General features: G+C 38.8%; 1 protein-coding gene across 15 annotated transcripts in view; it reads right to left on the bottom strand.

The window, feature by feature from the left end:
- Positions 1 to 20466, bottom strand: part of RBMS3 (RNA binding motif single stranded interacting protein 3) — a 904530-nt gene that overhangs the window by 529151 nt on the left and 354913 nt on the right. For 3 of the 15 annotated variants that reach the window (XM_039527092.1, XM_039527093.1, XM_039527094.1), the window contains exon 2: positions 17962 to 18170. The exons of the other annotated variants lie outside the window; for them this stretch is intronic. In XM_039527092.1, coding sequence (XP_039383026.1) covers positions 17962 to 18036 — 75 coding nt within the window. In that variant the 5' untranslated portion in view covers positions 18037 to 18170. The remainder of the gene's footprint in view (positions 1 to 17961; positions 18171 to 20466) is intronic. 15 annotated transcript variants of the gene reach the window in all.

Genomic DNA, 20466 nt, shown 5'->3' with positions numbered 1-20466 from the left:
GAGTTATGTATTACTGAAATATACCTTAATGGCCTGATTTTCAAAAGTGCTAGGCACACAGTAGTTTCCATTGCTTTCAGTGCGTGCTCAGTATTTTAAAAATCAGGCCATTTATTTAGGTGATGAAATACGTCAATAGGAGCCTAATTTCAGGCACCTGTTAAAAATCTTGACCTAAGTATTTGATAATTTATTCATATTATACCTGGAAAGAGATTCAATAGTTATAACAGTAGCTACAGAAAATGTATTTCACTTAAAGCCATATTGAGGATTTTTTCTTTCATACACAAAATTGTCAGCTATAAGGTGTTTGATCTCTGTGATGCAGTTTATCAGATTTCACTGGCATTGCACTGACACTCTAGAAAGTTTTCGTATGAGCTGTATGTAGGCAAAAACTCAATGGCAAACATTAATGGCCTTGAGATAATTCCCTTTTTTAAAAAAATCACATTCTGTCTCTTTGTGAACATGGCAAATGTTAATGTGTAATTCTCAGCAGGGATCAGACTGGGGGAAAAAAAGAAGCGATGCCCTTCCAAGTTTTACCCACAAAATAAACTCCACCCATGTGAGCTTCCAAAATTAGACACCACTCAATGTACACTCACACAGATGTCTTTGTATCAGTTATACCCAATTCACATTTTTGAATTTTTCCTTACAACATGGCAGTTAGACTGTCATAAAAAAAAAAAGTCAGGTGGGATTCTGTACGGCAAGACTGTACCTCCATAGAAGTGCCAGTATGGCATATGGGTGTATAGCTGCTGTTTCTAAGACACAGGTTAAAAATGTATATTTCTAGTCCAGGAGTAGTCAATCATTTTTTGTCAGGGCCAAATTTCTTGGTCAAGGTATAGTCAAGGTCCAGACTCCAAAGAAAATAATAATAAAAAACAGTAATGACAATAATAAGTAAATAAAAAGATTTCGCAGTCCATTCCAAAGTGTCTGGTGGTCTGGAATTGGCCCATGGGCTGCCTATTGACTACTCCTGTTCCAGACCCTGCTCCTTAAGTTGCCACTTCAGAAATTCTAGTTAGCATGTATTCCTTTCCTCCTGCAGCTAGAAATTCAATTGCCTCAGCATCTGTGATGATTTGGGGAACGTGTCTGTATAACTTACAAATTCTGGGTGATGTTTATAAAGTTATTGTTATGAAATGCTGTCATTTTAAATGCCTCTCTGTGAATATGGAATTCACCATTTGCTAACAAGCCTCTAGCACAGGGCTGGCGAACCTGAGCCTCAGAAGGAGCCAGAATTTACCAATGTACATTGCCAAAGAGCCACAGTAATAAGTCAGCAGCCCCCCATCAGCTCCTCCATCCCGCTCCCACCCACCGGCAGCCCCGCTGATCAGTGGTTTTGTGGCCTGAAGGAGGTGAGGAGGGGGAGGGGTGAGGAGCAAGGGCATGGCAGTCTCAGGAGAGGGGACAGGAAGGAATGGAGTGGGGGCAGAGCCAGGGATTGAGCAGTGAGCACCCCTCAGCACATTGGAAAGTTGGAACCTGTAGTTCCATCCCCGGAGCCGGTGTTTGTACAAGGAGCCGCATATTAACTTCTGAAGAGCTGCATGTGGCTCCAGAGCCACAGGTTGGCCAACCCTGCTCTAGCAAGTACCCACCAGATCAAGGACAATGGAGAGTTGTTACAACTTAATGACTGCCTGGTTAGGTGGAAGCACCTTGGACCTATGGATAGCCGAAGGACGGTGCCAGAGGTGGGAAACTTTTAGTTGTAAATCTAGTCACTTTTTAAAAATAATGGCATAATAGTTTCATTTGCTACAACTGCCCCTGAATCCCACTGCTAGTTTTTGTGGTGCCGTATCACAATTTTAAAGGTATATATTATGTCTGTCCCCCTATTGCTGTATGAAAGGCCCACACAGAAACAGGACGAAATGACTAAGGGCCAGATTCTGACTGAGTAGGCTCATTGATCTCAATAGTACAAGCTGGGGCATAAGGGTACGAGAATCAGGCTGTAACTGACTACAAAGAGAAACAGTCAAACAGACTCCATGCACAGTGCATAGCGGAAACTAAGTGAGGGCGGGGAAAGGCAGACACCAATATTTCTCCAATCACTTTCAATTCAAGTAACCTTAGGTGTTGTAAAAAGAATAGGTAAAGAAATTTCAGACATAACTGATTTTTAAATAGACTGTGTCCCCATGCCTGAATACAGTCTATGTAGGAATGAAGCCTTACACCTGAAAAACTCCAAATGTTACAAAACGCCTGTCAAGCATAGCAACAAAGGTCCCTGTGAGCACATCACCTCAGCGCTCTGCTCTCTACACAAGTTACATACTGGCAGCCCAGGTCAAGGTCTCTGCCCAAATATTCAAAGCCTTCCATAGGATTAGCTCTACCTATCTCCGAGATCGCCTCTTCCTCTTTCACTGAAACATCAACAGAGGGAACTTACGAATGCAGGAAACTGGACCTAGACCCATAGGACCTGGACCTAGACTATAGAACTCACATCCAGATGAGCTAAGAATGACCGTGCAGCTCACCTTTTCAGAATTACCCGCCAGATTCATTGCTTTGATTTAGCCTTCCTCAGTTCTTCATATACGCAGTCATGCAACATGCCCACTCACACAAAGTATAAACTAATCAAGCTATTTCTCTGACAGGCTGAAAAGAAAAGGAAGAAGAGAGAGATTGTTATTGTTATTTCTCTTTGAAATTACTTGGGAAGAGCTGAGATGCTACAATGATGGGAACCATGTAAATTCCTAGACTAGATACACAGACAGATTATAGAGACAGATTAGCTACATAACATTAATATCCTATTGTACAGAGCTGAATATCAATCCAGTTTTCAAATCTCTAGTTTACTTCTTTTCATTTTAAGCTTCCTGATCTTATTTATTGACAAGAATTTGTTCCTGCCTATTGGATTAATTTAAACATTTACTTCTACTTTAACAAACAATTCTATTTATAGAAAATACCACCTTACAGTTTTTGCGAGTTGACCTAATGCTTTACGACACATCAAGTGTAAAAACGTATATAACATTTGAATATTCTCCAGTCTTTGTGACAAACGAAAGAGAAGATAACCTTTGTGCTTTTTTCTAATTCTTTTCTTCAATAGATCCCTCATCTCAGATTTGTACAAAACGTAGCCAAACTACCACCATTAACTATTTGAAAATGTACTGGTAGGTTGTTAGTAAAAGGTCAAGTTACATTTGGGACAAGACAAATGTGCTTTAAAAATGTTAGTAATATATGCCAACATTAACCTTGACACTCCTGCTGCCTAAATACCCCAACCAAAATTAAAAAACGAAATAAATATTTAATAAAAACTGAAATTCCACCTAAAATAACCATAAAATAACCCAAAGAAAAAATATTTACAAAAAAATCCTACCAAGCAAATTTTTTCCCCAGAAAGACAAATGCCAGAAACTCTATGAAGTGCACTAGGGACCTCACTGTTGCTATGAATTGTAGGCAGACAGTGCAAGATACTATAGCAATGGGCAACAGTATAAAATCCATAGATAGATTAAATAGATCTCCTCAGGAACAAACTCTTCCCATGAGCACTTGCAGAACCAAGGCTCAAAATGAAACAAGTATTTTTCTGTGCAGTGGTAGTTTTTCATCTCTTAGCTCTCCGTTTGTTGCAATATGCTCACAAAATGAAATTTCTTTCCTAGGGACCAGATTCTGCCTGTCTTATTCATTCTGAGTATCTCCTCACTCCGTTTGCCAGCTCCGTGATTTCAATAAAAGTACTCATGGAATGAGGGTATGTCTTCACTACCCGCCGGATCGGCGGGCAGTGATCGATCCAGCGGGGGTCGATTTATCGTGTCTAGCGACCCCCGAGCACTCTCCCATCGACTCCTGTACTCCAGCTCGGCAAGAGGCGCAGAGTTATTCACGTAGCTGAAGTTGCGTACCTTAGCTCGATCCCTGCCCACCGACCCCCAGTGTAGACCAGGGGTAAGATTCTGCCTAGTGTGAGTGTATCAGAATATGGACTTAAGGGAGAGATGGCAACACTACAAAGTGTTGAAAATTTGCCCAAAATGAAGGTTTTATAAGAATAAGCTTTTACAAATGCTAAAAATCACCCCATTAACTGTTTTTTAATTTCAGTTGATTTTTTTAAAAAACCATTCTCCTGTAGTATTTGCAACCCAAATACAGCAATAAGACCTGTCTATAAGACCTGAATGTGAAACTGGCAATTCTATTTCTATTATCCAGGCAGAGTAAAACACCAAAGATAAACACACCGAGTTCAAAGTAAATTAGATATTTAATATTTCCATGGTGCTATTTGTAACAAAATTAAAGCCACTTGCACTAGTTTTTTTTTTAATCAATACATTATTTTGTAATCTAACAGCATCTCTTTACATGGGCCTATTCTTTCTGCCTTTTTTATTTAGGTTTTCTTTTAAAGAAAAAACATATTTAGAACCAGAGCAGTTTTCCCCAGCAGTTCTAGCACATACAGGACCTAAGGAGGGTCTGATTTTCAAAAGGGCTAATCATTCAGTGCTGTAGTGGAAGTTAACAGGAGCTGCTGACGACCAGTACCCCTGACACTCTGGCCCTAAGCTACTGTATGTGGCAGTGTCCATTTGAAATTTCAGTTTAATATTCATCTATGGCCAACTTGTCTAGCTGCAAAACATAGACATTTCCCTCCATCTGTATTATTTACTTTTAACAGCAGTGAACAATTCCAGGGAGGATGCCTACCCCAAAATACTATAGTCCTAGTAACACTGGGCACAAGTTTGACAAATCCTGAGTATAACTCTGTGCCTGGAGCTGGTTTCTTTTGCTATTGCACATAATGGTAGTTGTGGACCTCTTGTCCATTGGGTGTTGACTTGTCGTCTCGTATTGATCTCCTCTGCTAGGCTGCTGTGCCCAGCTCCTTTTTATTCAACATGCAGGCAGCCTAGCAAAATCCGCTAAAATCCTCATATCTGAAGTGCTGGCATACTGACACAAGGTGCTTCAACGAGCCAGATTTTAGTTCATTTCATTTGGCTGCCAGCATATGGAAATCAGCCAGAAAATGAAACATGGGAGACACAACACAAGTGAACAGAGCTAAAGGAAGGAGGACAAGAGAAGGCTCAAGTGAAGGAGGAATGGAGGTGGCTGTAGAGGCAGACACACAAAACGGGGTCCTGGGGTGAGGAGGGAGAGACATAACCCAGTACCTGAAGTGAAGAGGTGGACATATATATATACACACATCCAGGCAGACACACAAAATACCCAAAGGGTGGTAGGAGTGGCAGTAGCAAAAACAACAGGCAGCATTTGGCTAGTGGATAAGTGGACTGGGGTTCAGTACACATGGGCTCTGCCACTATTGCAGTGTGTTATATAGCAGCAAGATTCTTCAGACTAGGTAATATCCACTAACCTTCAAAGGGAATAGGGAGTGTGAGATTGTTAGGAGACAGTGACAGACCTAGAAAATGGTGGTGCATGAGAGTTACGCTCTGATGGCGTGCAGTAAGTGTAACCCTCCCCCTCCCCCATATCTTGCTTATTATCAATGTCCACCCTCTGTGATATGTATTATCTGCCAGGCCTATGTTCTCATGGGGTCTTCCTCCTTTCTTTCCCTCCTCCTTTTGGACTGCTGTAATGCTCCAAGGAATATATTAAACTCCACACAGCTTCTAACCATGTTGGGCTTGATTGCCACAGTCCTTCCTTGGCAAGCAAAGAGGAGTCAGGTCCCCAGTACTTCCCTGCTAAGACTGTGATACTGGCTAGGAGCAGGGGCAACTCACCTGATAACACTCCTGTAAAAGCAAATGAGTGAAGAAGGGATAGACGGGAGTGGGGAATGGGAGGAACACAACTCCACCCCTTGCTCCCAGCTTGCCAGTCACAGTAGCTGTCTGGGCGCAGAATAAGCTGCTTCACCAAAAAAAAGCCTGAGATAACTTACTCCCTCCTTAAAGTAAGGGAGGAGTTGGGAAGGAATTGTGACTGTCCTGAGTCACAGTCCCTCCACCAATCAGCTCCTAGAGCAGGGAAGCAACACACCACCCCTTCCCCATGGCAGATTGTAAAACCACCATCTAGCTCTTGGTAGTAAGCAATGGCATTGCAGTTCTGGTGGGAAAAAAGCAGCAATGAGCCACTCTTGTTTATATTACATTACCATAACTAAAGCAAAAAGCTGGGATCCATAAATTATAAACATCTGTCTTAAAGTCCATTTCTCAGCATTCGTATAATGCACGTCACACCCATTCTGAACAAACTCATTTTGAAAATTGCAGCTACTTCCAACAAAATAATAAATGAAGCACATACTACGTTCGAAGCCAAAATGAAAAAAGCATCACCACCAACAAAAAACAACAACCCGAAAATAAATCCTGGCAAGATGCATCGTATTTGGAGCATATGAAATGGAAGACCAGCTGGCGTGAATGAATAAGTATTTATTGAATACTATTTATCTAACACCTATCAGTAAATAACTCCTTTTCTACACCAAGTTACCCTGACAATTAACAAAGTATCATAGCCATTGATAATTATCCTGAAGTAAGACTCATCTATCATTGATCAAGAGCAATCCTCAAGTGACATCAAAATTCAGTACGTCTGGCAAAGACATTTGTCCCTATTATGACGGATATCAAAATAGCAGTGATACATTTGGGCTAATGAACGGAGCATGGGACTGGGCACTAGTCACCTCTGCCAGTGAGATTCTATGCAGTTCCTGGCATAACTTGGACAGCCCAGTGGGCCTATCCAAGTGACAGCAGTCTCCCAGGGATGTCCTGCAGGCCACAGCGCAGCCTGGAATCTCAGCAATGGTGGATACTGTGACCCTACCCCCGTCATGCCTCTCCCATGGGCTGAGGCTTACTCACAGGACCTCAGAGGGCAGCATTACAGCCGTCTTTCCCCAGGGTCTGCACTGTGGGAAGTCTCCCCTGGAAGGAAGCATGGCTTTCAGGGCCCCTTTATGCTGCTCTGTCCCTTTTAGCTGGTGTAAAGGGGCCAGAGCAGGGGGTTGATCTTACCCTGCGTTTTGAACCAGCTACGATACTAACTCAGTCTCTGGCTTCAGATAAGCCATTTAAAGCTACATTTTCAAAAGTGCTCATCTTGAGACACCTTGGGTCTCATTTCAGAGGTGCTGAGTTAAGATATGAGAGCTCAGCATTTCTGGATAATCAGAGAATCAGAGGTCACTTCCGAAAATGTTGCCTTTAACTTCTCTGGCTACTGCATCCACACCTATAAAACGGGGATAGCATCACTTGCTCCTCTCAGAATGGGTTGAGAGGATTAGCTAATGTTTGTACAACTCTCTGCAGATCTAAATCATTGTATCAAGCGAAGCAATTATCATCAAAGTGGGTCCATTGAGGGAAGAGCAAGGCAGCAAATGAAGGATACAAAACTTATTTCTCTTTCTGTTCAGTACAATTATTGTTTGAATTATGCTTGCAGAAAACCCCACCAACCCACCTATCACAGTAAATTAATGTTTATGCTATTAGATTTAGACAATCTTACACTAATGGTTTTTCAAACCACAGGAAATTACACTTTGCTCAGAGACAACTGTATACAGTTATACTAATTCTGTAAAATGGCTGAGATAAAAGGTTGAATCTGACTGGCCAATGAGCATTTTAAAAAAAAAGGTATAACAGCAATCTTCCAATTCACGAAATGGCATCTGAGTCTCATACCTGCACTTGTGAGGCGAATACAGGCACTTGGATTCACAATGAACACTGCTGGTCTCCTGCTAGAGGCAGAAGTCAACCAGATTTATTTTTAGTTCATCTGTCTTAGTACTTGATCCTACATACATTACATCCTAGAAATGGCACTGAAAATTACAAGCTTACTGGGAATACCTGGTTCACCTAATGTTTCTTTAGGATGTAAAGCTGCAAAACACAAAGAGAACACATACACAAAAGTCTGCGAGTCTGATGCTCTTCCAGGCAGAAAGCTCCCAACTGCTTTGCTAAAGGCCACAGCAATATGTCTCCTTTACGGTTATTTTCACAAAGGGTTGTTTAACAGCACTTACAGGAGCTCTACCTTGACACAGTATATGCTCCTCTAATATAGCTTAGGAGAGGCATTTAGATTATGAAGTCATGCTGAAAGTTTTGCCGAATGTTTGAAAGACTCGGTGCTGCTATCTTTTTCTGATGTCTTTCAGGTACTGTTTCTCACTCTTCTTTGAGTGCTAAAGGTAGCCGTCATCAACACAGAAACAGACACAGACTTGTGTATGTCCTGTTCAGTTTTCTTTTCAGTACTAGCCTTTCTGTCTCAAAACCATTTTAGAAGTACATATTTCATTTACAAGCTAAGCAAGTAAAGACATATAATAAAGTTCAATTACTCAGAGGTAGATTACTGGTCTGTATATCAGCTAAAAGGAATACAGACAGCCGTGAATATGTGGTATTGAAAGAATTCTTGTTTTAGGCAATATCTGCAGTTCTGATCTTACATATATTTTAAAAGCTTGGCTATTATTAGGTGAAAGGCTGATATGATACTCCAGTATGAGCAAGAAATGAATGCCACAAATATGTTCCTCTTTACAGAATTTCTTGTTTAGGTCATATAAAAAAATATAACATTTTAAAAAATAAAATTTCATTTTCTACTCACAAGTACTAGTCCCCAAAAACATATTATTGTGTGTTCACGAACATTTGAATTGGTATTTTAAGTTGTGTATTACCTTCATTAAGAATAAAATCATGCTCTTGAATCAGTCATGAAGCGCTCCAAACTACCTAATTCATATTTAATATTTCAGAGTTTGTTAAAGCTGGAGCAAGGGATCATTAACACAGTACACCTTTGTTATGAATCAAAAGAGGTCGGGAAAACGGCATGAACTCAGTAACTAGCTCCTAACCAATTCACAGCCATAAAACGAGAAGATAAAAATAAAAACTGTATTCCCCATTATCTTCACCCTTTTTTAATAGCATCCATCAATTTGCACATTACGAACAAGCTTAACTCATTTAGAAGCATACTCCACAAGAAAAGGTCAGAAATTTGAGGCACAGCCTGGTAGAGCAGATATAAGGATGCAGTCTTTGTCTGTGTAGTGAGATGCACTTCCTTCCCTATAAAGCAAATGCACCGGCAGCATCTTTTAGAGACAGCAATTCCTTCCCACATAAGGAAACAAAGAAGTCCCTCATATGTCTAAGATTTCCAAGACCATTTCTTTCACTGCTTGGCTACCATCAGCTTCCTTATTCTTCCAGAAGGCATCTGTGAGCATGTGGGGAGAGGGGGGGAATTACAACAAGCCTTTAGAAGCCCACCCTCATAGCATCATGGAATTAATATAGGCACATCATTCTTGCTTTGTCTGTACTTTTTGCAACCAAAAGAAGAGCAGGAATGTAAACTAAGTGAGCTCCTGAAATCTAGGTTTAACTTCTTGCACCATAATTATGCATCCCAGTTTTATAATCCATTCTGACGTAGAAGTATTTCAGGTTCTCGCCTCCAAGCCTTGTGGAACCCCTTCAACGTGATTTTTCTTAATCTCAGCTTGTTTTCCAGGTCATCGATTCAATATCTCAGGGCTTTGCTGGCTTTGGAATTCTCTGTCAAAACAGCATCTTCTCCATCAATAGTTATTTCCATATCTTCGATTTCCCTCTCAGCTTCCTATAGTCTCGAGCTAAAGGTTACCAACTTCTTAGCCAGGAAGGCAACTGCAGCCTGCATAACATTGCATTTGTTCCTAATATCCACAGCTTGCCTTTTAAGCAAATCAAATAATATTTGATCATTCAGCTCTGCGCCTCCTGTTGGTGTGAAGCTGAACACAGAAAGGTCAGACTCAGAGGCGGCATCAATACTGAACTCTAAATAGTACAGGGTGTTTGATCTTTAGATACGGCATCATGGAGGCACGGACTGTACAAAAAAAGTAAGGCGAATGAACTGAACTAATAGTTATTAAGAAAGACAGTGTCATTTTGGTACACCCATGAGAATCTCTCGACTTCATCCCTCTCACATACAAGACAAATTAGTTTGCCACCGGGAGCTTTGATTTACAAAGATTTAGTCTGCTAAAGATGCCAGTTCACAAAATATGAACAAAGTAATGTCTGATTCATATTCCATGGGGGGCAAAAATCTGTTAAACAACTTTCTTCTTAAATAAATTTTAATCACACAGCAGTGAGGTCACTTCTACTATGTAACACCCTATAAATCAAAGCCACTTCACAGTACCATCCATAAAACATACGTCATCAAGAATCAAATGTCTGTACACAAGGAACCAAAAAACTAGAGGTCTCTACATCAGAACAAACACAATCTAATATGGTTTAGGACTTCCACTTATGATCTGTACCAATCAAGTGATCTGAATGAAACAAATATAATGCAACAGAGGAGTGTTCTAGCAATTTGGGTCTACAGAATGTTATCTGCATAATTTGATTCAAAATTCAGTTAAATTTTTGTATTTCAACACTTTTTGTATAATTAGATCATTCTTGATTCATAAATTGGCTTCGCCACAAATAAGCAAAAGGGGGAAATTATTCACATAACTGTTTTTTTTAAAATGGCAAATAAAGTTTTACCATTTTGTATCTGAGAGTCAGAGAAATAATCCTCCACCCTTGTTTTACAATGAAAAGTTGAAAATCTATCCACTGATAAAGAATGGCACATCAAGAGACTAGAGTTCATTACAAGCCAACATTATCAACAAAGACAATAAAACTAAAGAACCCACCTGGAGACTCAGACTCTCAATTACTGGGTAAACTGAGTGAATGCTTTGCTTCACTTGCATATTTAGAGATGACCATATCATCAACTAAGAACCTCACAAGACAAGTACAATATTGTGGTATTCTCAAAATGATGACATTGAATTCTGATTAAAAAATTATGGAACTACAAGTCAATGACAGATCTTCAGTCTTCACTCTGTTCCTTCCTTTAGTAACTATTCTTATTCTCTTACAGAAAACAATGCACATCATTATAGGCATTTAAAACAAGAGACAACATGCAAGACATCATGTATAGTAATTATACTTCTACATGTATAAATCATACCTCAACTGTGGGAGAGAAAGAGCCAGACAGACCAGTGGATAAGAAGCAGAAAACAGATGCTATACAAATACAAATTAAAGTACTGGTAATATAAAATAAATCCATACATCTAGAGAAGAGTCCGTATATAGGATCAACTTGAGATTCAGTTATGGTTTTGTGAAGAATCTATATTTAAAAAATATATATGGTGCTCATCTATAACACGTTGCATAGAGAACTGTACATGCTTTCTGGGCATCATCCTGCACCATTTAAGTTAATGAGATTTTTACCATTGACCTCACTGAGAGCAGGATCAAACTACATATTTGTAAATCTAGTTAAGCAATATAATATACAATTTTAATCAACTGCATCCGAAACTCAGTATGTTATTTTCTGCACATACAGTTCTCAATCTGATATATTTTGTTTGTGCTGAAGGGATGGCTCTCTTTATAAAAACATTTCTTTCTAAACTTCTTTCCAGCTCTCAATATTGTCTGCATGTGTGTGAAAGCAATTGCAAAACATAGCTACACAAGTACTCATAACATGTACTGTGACAATATATGAGTAAATCACTGTTCTCAGTTTCCCCATTCTGCCCATCTGCAGTCTTTTGGTATGGAACAACCATATCATAAAAGCGCCTATTCACACATGCTTTTGATATTACACTATTTAATCACATACAGCTGTAGCTTATGAGACTGTTACAAAACGAAATTTTAATGTAGCATTGGAAGCAAGTTCTGGAGAAACATCAACCACTTTTCTCTACATACACTTTCTATCATTAAAAGATTAAAAAAAACAAAAACAAAAAACAAATCAATAATAAAAACAACCCACTCATTTAAAAAAATCTGCTCATCTTACTGGAAGCTTCAGAGTATGCATGTTTGTAAGTGAACTTCAAGTCTCTGCCAGAAGTACCGATAATGTCAAAAAACCTGTTTAAAATCATATCAGTGCAAAACCAACACTATCCAGACTCCTTAGAGAAAGACCTGAAATGAACTCAGGCATTTATCTCTGTACATAGTTTTTGTTATCTGGTTTTTAATTCACAGAAATCTAAGAGCCATTGATCTGATGATTTTTTTCCAAGATATCTGAGTTAAAGAGATACATATATCATCTTGTCTATCTTACTCTTTTAATAAACACAGATACATAGTGAGTAATTTTAAACACCACTGTTTGCTTTTAGATATGCACCATGTATAAAATACTGTCAATAATATATAATAAGTTATAGCAAGATTTTTAATCACCTGACCTGGCAAACATGTACCTTTTCTCATGTGAGTAAAGCTATTCATGTGTGTTTGCAAGATACAGCCCTATGACATACATAAACCTAGGAGGATTAGATTTTTGTTGGTAAATGTCTATTTCATTATACCAGCAAAACCAATGAAACGTATTTCCATTGATGGTTGCCTATCTGTAAATTTTGGTTAGGTAAGAAAAATGCTGCTTGAGAACTTATTTGAGTTTGATTTAAGGATATTCACTTTGTATATTTTGATGTGATGTCAACAATTTGTGTTTTAATGTTTATAAAGCTTTAGCTTATGGATCCTCAATGTCTACTATGATTAAATAATTGTCTAGCTCCTCCCTGTCTGACACCCCACAGAATTTCCTGCAACTGTAAAAATTTAAATCAATATTTTTTTAAATGCTGAAAAATAAACATTATCCATCGAAATTATAAAAACAAACACTGAATTCTGCCCAGGCTTGCCATACAGTGAGGTCCTGCTTTAAAAGGGTGTGTGTGTGTGGGGGGGAGAAATCTCACCTTACTCGCCCACTTTTGTGTTTTATTTAAACAGATTCACACTGAAGGAAGATCAACTAAAATACAACATCATTTGAAAATGATATTGCCCTTTATAGCAACAGAAGTATTTTTAACTTAAGAGTGTGTAAAACTATATGGTAAGTAGTACTGAAAGACAAACAAGCATGTGTGTTTCTGATTTTCTAGGGAGGACATAACTTCAAGCTTTTTGATTGTTTAACACAACGGGCAGCATACCAGGGTTAGATATTAACACAGTCAAAAATATAATCAGTGTTCAAACAATATTTTAATTCCATTTAAACACCTGCATATATCTTAAAGACACCTGTCAGAGATATTTTTTAAAAATGCTATAATGTACTGAACCAACCAGGAGCTAAGTACATACAAATTTCATTCCCAGAAACATATTTCTCTATTTGCAAGTATTTGCTTTTACTTTGGCACTATCACACAGGCTCCAGCTAGACTTTAGAGCCCTGGCGGCAGTCCAAGTTGCAGATGGTTGAAAATGCAGCCTGAAATCAGTGTGCGGTTGATGAATTACTCCTTACACCTGACCCCTACTTCACACCAGGCACCAAACACAATCTGAACACTACCAGTCAGAAAAAGCCCTGTCAGGCATCTTAGTATCTGGAACTCTTTCTTCTAGGCCTTCTGTATGTCCAGATGGCCCAAAGTGGGGAATGCAATAAACTGACTAAACTGCAATGTGAGTGAGAAAAGAATTCTGGCATGGTGGGTGCAAGGTAGTGGAGAGGCATGGAGAGCTGTGTGTGGGTTCTAGTGATTTGCTTTATAAATGAGGCTGATACAGAGGAAGAGGAAGTGTCCCCCCCCACACACACACACATCTCAAAGCAGTTCTTGACTTGCTCAGACCAAAGAATGTCTTAAAAATGGAAAAAAGGAGAGAGAATGGAGGATTTCATTCTTTTAAAAAATGTTCATACCCAAAGTGACTTTTAAAAAGTGTAACGATTTCAGCAGTACACTTGCTTGAATTTCCAGGGCTTCTTTCTCAAGTTTGTGCAAACACTGTCACACATCTGACTCGCTTACCAATTCATTCTTTTTCATACCCTTTTTTGTTCACTTTTCCATTAACATCCATGCCAGATGGGTTTTTATTCACACAGATGTTGTGAAATGGCTGTTCTTCCTATTACACATATGTGCATGGCAGGGTGTTTGCACACGGGTATTTACTACTGGTGCCACCCTGTGTTTCAGCCATCCAACCACGAACCGGAGTTAATACCATGTGATTTCGTTGACCAAATACACACTATGAATAATAAATAGTGACTAGACAAAGATATAGCAAAGCAAATAGTATACGAAAAACTGGTAAGCTGAAATATATTCATGTAAAGTGCCGGTCAAACGATTGTGAAAAATAAATCCAGAAGAATCAATGTCTGTCCACGGGTAATTGCAAACAGCAAATGACTCAATTTATTCAATGCACTGTTTTCTAAGAATGGTCTTCCCAGTCTTAATTCTGACCATAAACTGCAAAGGCCAAAGGAAAGACACAAGCACTATTACTTCAAAAGATTCCATCAAATATGTAAAACCATGTTGGCGAAATCTTTTTTTCCTCATGTCATTCTTAATCATTACATGAAATTTCACATCACTGAGTCTTTTCTCACAATCTTAAAAAAAAAAAAGAACTACACTTTCAGGCAAGAGATCAAAAATGGAAATTCAAGGATTGGGGCAAGATTAGGTATCATGATATTCTTATAAGTGAATTACTACAACACAGCTACGTCAACTAGTTGGTTTCTTAGCTATCCCATCAACACACACACCACTCTAGAAACGTTTCATTGTCAAGCAGTCCAAAATAAAATCAAAGGGTTTCCTAAATTATAGGAAATAGTGTCATATGCATGTGACGTGAACATATTCCTTCATGATATTCTTTGCAGCAAGATAACATGAGGCCACATATTCCTAATTTATAACAGTAACAAAAATGTTTGATTTTAAATATAATTCATAACATGCCTAGCATAAGCAAGTTCTACTCTCAGGACTTAGCTAAGAAAGTTCAGACAATTTAAGCTAATTCAGTAGTGAGCCAGCGTCATGCCAGAAGGAAAAAAATACCTTTTCTTTCAATTCCTCTGTTTGTCCTTACAGGACATATTAAAGACATTATAATCTCCTTTACAAAACTGAACCTTTTTAAATTTTTGGATTATTGTGAGTTTGTCTGAAACAGCCATTGAAGTATTCACTTCAATGGTGGCATTTTATAATTAAGGTGCTCAACTAAATTGAATAATCAGACTGTGTTTCATGTTCTGCATGAGGCCATGTAACATTTGTAAAACTTGAGGCAATCACCCAAACATGTGGATCCTATTCTTCTATTTAAAATTCTTTAGACCATACAGTTATTAATGTGCACCGTTATTGCTTAACAACATGTTAGCTATACTAGAAGGTACAAATATGGACTATATATCTTGTGAACCTTATTCAATCCTGTACAAAACCCCTCCAAAAAGCTGTGCTACACAGTACTATTGTACTTCTTTCAGAACAGCTGAGATTAATTTACAGTGTGAGCAAAGCAAGAGCAAAGCAAAGCACTTGATCTGAAAATGTGAGGAAAACATTTAAATTTCAGAATGTTGTATATTTAATGCCCTGTTGCTCTGTGCTTTATGCATTGAACAAAAATGCCCCCAGAAAGCCTAAAATTCCTTTATATGATTTTAAGTTAATGCATTCCCCCTTCCCTGTGTATGACTATCCAGATATGAACGCACGTTTTCACACAGTTGAATTCTAAAATTTTGTTTAACACAATACACAGCATAGTATCCAGAAAATAAAAAAGTTGTGAATTTCACAGCGCAGTTGGAATCATATAGTGGTATATTAATGTGTGTTATCGTGATAGGCGCGATAACTGATACAGTTCTCTACCACGTTATTTGATTACCCAAATATTGACTTTGGACATACAATGCATCTAAATACTCTAAAATGTCCCAGAAGCTGATGGCTAGCTTTAAGGTAACAAAATCCAGATGCTGCCTGTCTGCACTACTCTAAACTCTTTAGAACTATAGTATAGAAATATATATGTGTGAGTTTATTTTATTATTTAGGTTTGAGAGAGAGAGAGGGAAAATAATTCCATATACAATTTATTATAGATTTGTAATATCTACCCTTGCAAAAATAATATTTTTACACTCACAACTTTTCATAAGAGCAGATAATTTTGTACTCTAGAACACAATAGATAATTATAGAAAATATATAATTAAGTAATATTAATTTATTCTCCAAAAGCTTCAGGTTAAAAAGTCATTGTGTGGAAAGCAGTTGTCACTTTCAACTGGATCAGAAGGTTAATTTCCCCAAAAAGCATATTTTACAAAATAGAAAGGGAAGTTAAAAAAAGAGGACTGGCAAAATGTAAGTGACATGAGTAAAAGAGATGGAATGTCCAGTAGTTCTCATCCAGTACTTGAGGCTATTGTTCTTTCAAAAACATACCCATAAATTGTTTCATGTCTTTGGCTTGCCAGGTTTTGAGGAATGGCATCGGTCTGCATCCCCAATCCCCCAAACAGTTGAAGCTATAACCAATATTGCAGTCAAGCTAGCAACGGGATGCTGCTGCTGCTGCACAATACGGACTAAATGGTCACAAAGGTAAAATGCTATTTGAATCGACCTTGAGGGGGGAAAATGGTGAAACAATTACTCCCTGCCCTCCCCCCTAAAATGGGTTGATGTCACACAAAAATTCTGCACATTATAGGTAGAGAAAGCACACAGAAAACAAATGAGAGGTAATCATGTTATGAATTACAAGGCTATAATCACATTGAGTGGTTCTGGTGTCATCACAACTCCAGCCAGCCTTAGTCTCAGTTTTCACAATTAGTTAATTTATATAATGCAGGGGTCTGGCTATAATCGTTAACAGAAGAGTAATTTTATTGGCAAGGAAACGTAACCTGGCCTTTCAATAATAACTAGCTCAACGTGTTTGAGACCAAAAGTAACCCCCCCACCAGGGGTGACGTTTGTTTGGGGGAGGGAGGAGGTTATTGGGGTTTTTTGTTTGTTTTTAAAAAACAAAAATGTTAGTTCATTGACTCAAAGAGTTAATCTATGGTTGTGAGGTTCCACTTCATAATAGTAATTTTCTTTATGATGCCCTAACTGGTTTGCAAAGTTGGTTTTGTTACTGTCCACTGGTTGCACAGGAGACTCTTTTGGGCAGCAGATTATGGTATGATGCCATTAGGGAAAAGCAAAACATGATTTAACTAATTAAAATCCAGGTGTCATTGACTTCATTCAGTCTTGTTGGGAGATGCAGACCGGCCTTCCAGAGCCACTGACATTGAAAAAAATGAAACCATGTTTGGTGCTTTTTCTGAGAGTAGCTACTATCTATTTCTAGCCCTATCAAATGTAACAGCACGCAGCCAGATCATCCACAATATTTAACGTAACATTAAAATACATCAGAGCAAACTCCAAAAGATTTACAGTAGGTTAGCGCCTTGTTCACCCCAGAACCCCACAGCATCTCAGACTTCACTGATGAAAAGTTTCAGTATCCACTGTCTCTTTGCTAATGGCAAAATGCTTTTGAACGCCAAATAAATTGCATAGATGACTGAAACGTTATTTGCATGCCTGATGCTGTCCAGAGCCATCTCCAGCCTATGCCATAATCATGTATACTTGCTTCAATAATAGTAACCACATTTCTTGTAGGGAGAGGGGAATGAAAGGGATTAACTAAAGATAGTAGTCAAAAATAAAATTAATAAATAAATGCATAAAGCCTAACCTTCCTGTTTCTGGCTATTCGCTCTGCCCGGCATGATACTGAATTTGAGGGGAAAAACAAACAAACAAAACAAAACCCTCTAATTTATGCAACTCCACCATCCATCCTTCACTAAGTGTATAATAATATCATATTAACACTGCTGGACAGGCAGGGAACTGCTGTACCATACCTTGGTTTGGAGATAATGAGGGTAGTAGTAAGTGTACTGAGGGTACATTGGTTGCTGTTCCAAGCGTTTGCCCATGTAGCTGGAATCTTTATCTCCGATGCAGGGAACTCGTTGACAGGGTGTAGTGCCCCAGGCCTTTCTTCCTCTTAAACCACTATTCCTGACAGTACTGATGACTGAAGAGGCTTTCGAGACTTCCTTGCCTTGTACTGCTCACAAGGTCCAACACAGCAAGAATAAAAAACAAAAACAAAATATAGACAGAGCTAAAAAAAAAAAAAAATCTTGTTTTGTTCCCTCCCCACGCCCTCCTGCACTCAGGATACAGCGTTCTCTTTCCTAGCCAGCTTGTCTGTAGTAATGTCAATTGCCAGTGTCCGTAGAAAAAAAGTCCTGTTAGAGAAATCAGCAAGACAGTGGAACTCCAAACCGCTGCAGACCAGCTTTTCCTCTCTCTCTTCTTCCTCACCCCGGCCCCCCTCCCCTTTATGATTTAAAAAAATAAAATAAAAAAGCAGCTTTCCACAGCCTACTTGCTGCTGCCCCTCTCACGGTGTGACATGGTGTTTAGGGCTTGTCTTGTCTTTCATTCAAACCCCCTCCTTCCAGCCGGTGTGGGTGGAACTACAGTGAGCCTCTCCCTCGAGAAGCAGACGCAGTCCAGAAGGCTGCAGTATTTCCTCCAAGAAGAAACAGCCTGCTTTTTTCAGCCCTGCTGCAAGCAAAGTCCCGATTCCCTCTGCTGGCTATCTCGGAAAGCAAAGCAATTTTACAGCAGCGCTTGCTGGTGTAACTGAACCCGGGGAACTTCAAATACCGGCAGTGGATTCTGCACTTCACAAAGTCACAGAACAAACCAGCCAAACAGTAAGCCAGGAGCACAGAATACCTGGGACACAAAGAAATTGCTGCAAAGGATGAGCCTTTAAAAAAAAACAAAAAAACTGTTGATACTTTGTAACGCTGTTAAAAAAAAGAAACAAATAACCCACAAGGTCACAGAGTCTATTAGTAGATCAGCAACAGATTCTCCAACATGGAATTGTTTTCAGCAGAAAACTAATTTGTACAATAATCTACCATTGCACAGAAACAAACAGGGGGTAAAAAGAGGCATGCATATTAAGTGTTCACTTTGACAGATCCAGTATATTAAGACTTGTTTCAGCCATTTCTCTATTTAGATTTATAACAAAGTGGGGGAGGGGGGTCACCTCTCCTGAGCTTTCCATGACTTTAATATAATTTAAAAAATACTCTTCATAAACCTCAGATAATCCATTACACCATCCCCTAGCAACATCCCACAGCACCCAGAAGTACCAGTCTCACACATTTGCACCATAAACGTTAACACTGCTCCCTAAAAGCCTGAGTAAAGAGACAGGGCTTGCAAGAGATTCAAGCTGATTCTGACCAATTTAAGCAAAAGTTTTGAATATTATTTATCTGAAGGGACCTACTTTATATGTATATAAATCACCTGTAACATTTCTGGGCACTGTACAAATAAATAAGTCAATATACTTTGTCTTATTGTGTGTACAAATCCCAGGTTTAAATTTTAAAATCCGGTATTCCTTTGACACATCATTTAATTTGTGGATCTCTGTTTAGTGGCCTCACTATTTTCTTTTTTTTCCTTTTTTCTTTTTTAATTTACAATTACTGGGCAGTGGTTTCCTTTGTTTTTATTTAAATCCTATGTACTATTTCAGCAGGATTGTCAGCAGCTGTATTATCAACCAAATTGTTTTTAGAGGGAAAAGTATATCTTTAAAGGGACACTTCTCAAGGCTGGTAAGGTCTAAAATTAGACCTGCCGGCTGTGTTTTGGTTTGTGGGCACACACTTGCACGTGACACAGGCACGCAAACATCACGTTCTACTCTGCTTTGTCAGACTGCTGTTCTTGTAAGCAAGCATGGCATTAAGTTGAGCAAGGATTCATATACATCTCCACAGCCTGCCAGTTACACCAGCAAAAAAGGTGCAACAAAACCGAGAGAAAGAGCAAAAGTGTGATGCACATGTATGAATCACTGCAATCCCAGAACGCATGGTTTCACTTCCTCAGTGGCTATTTTTTCATTTTAGTACTAAAACAGCACTCTGCGTCATGCAACGGAAGCTACTAGGTGCTGAGTTCTTTCAAAAATCTGGCTCCAATTGTGGGTGCCAAGCACTTGAAAATCTGCCCCATATCTCCAAAGCACTGTACTGTACAAATGTTAACTGTTAATTCTCACAACATTCTTGTGAGATGGGTAGGTGATTTTTATTATCTCCATTTTACAGATGTGTAAACAGACTCAGAGAGGCTAAGGGCTTGATCCTGTAACACAAAGTAGGTCCAAAAACTGTGATAGACGTACATCTATAGGGAATCTGACTCTGGAAAGCCAGGTCAGGGGAAGAAAGCCCTGTGTATCCTGGAGTAATGGGATGAAATCATAAATATGAAAGATTAAGACTAAATATAAAAGAAAAACCTTCCTGGCTGAG

This window comes from Mauremys reevesii, linkage group 2 (genome assembly GCF_016161935.1).
Source record: "Mauremys reevesii isolate NIE-2019 linkage group 2, ASM1616193v1, whole genome shotgun sequence".
Classification (NCBI taxonomy): Eukaryota; Metazoa; Chordata; order Testudines; family Geoemydidae; genus Mauremys; species Mauremys reevesii.
Note: the sequence above shows the minus strand (reverse complement) of the source record. Positions and strands in the feature narration are given on the sequence as shown.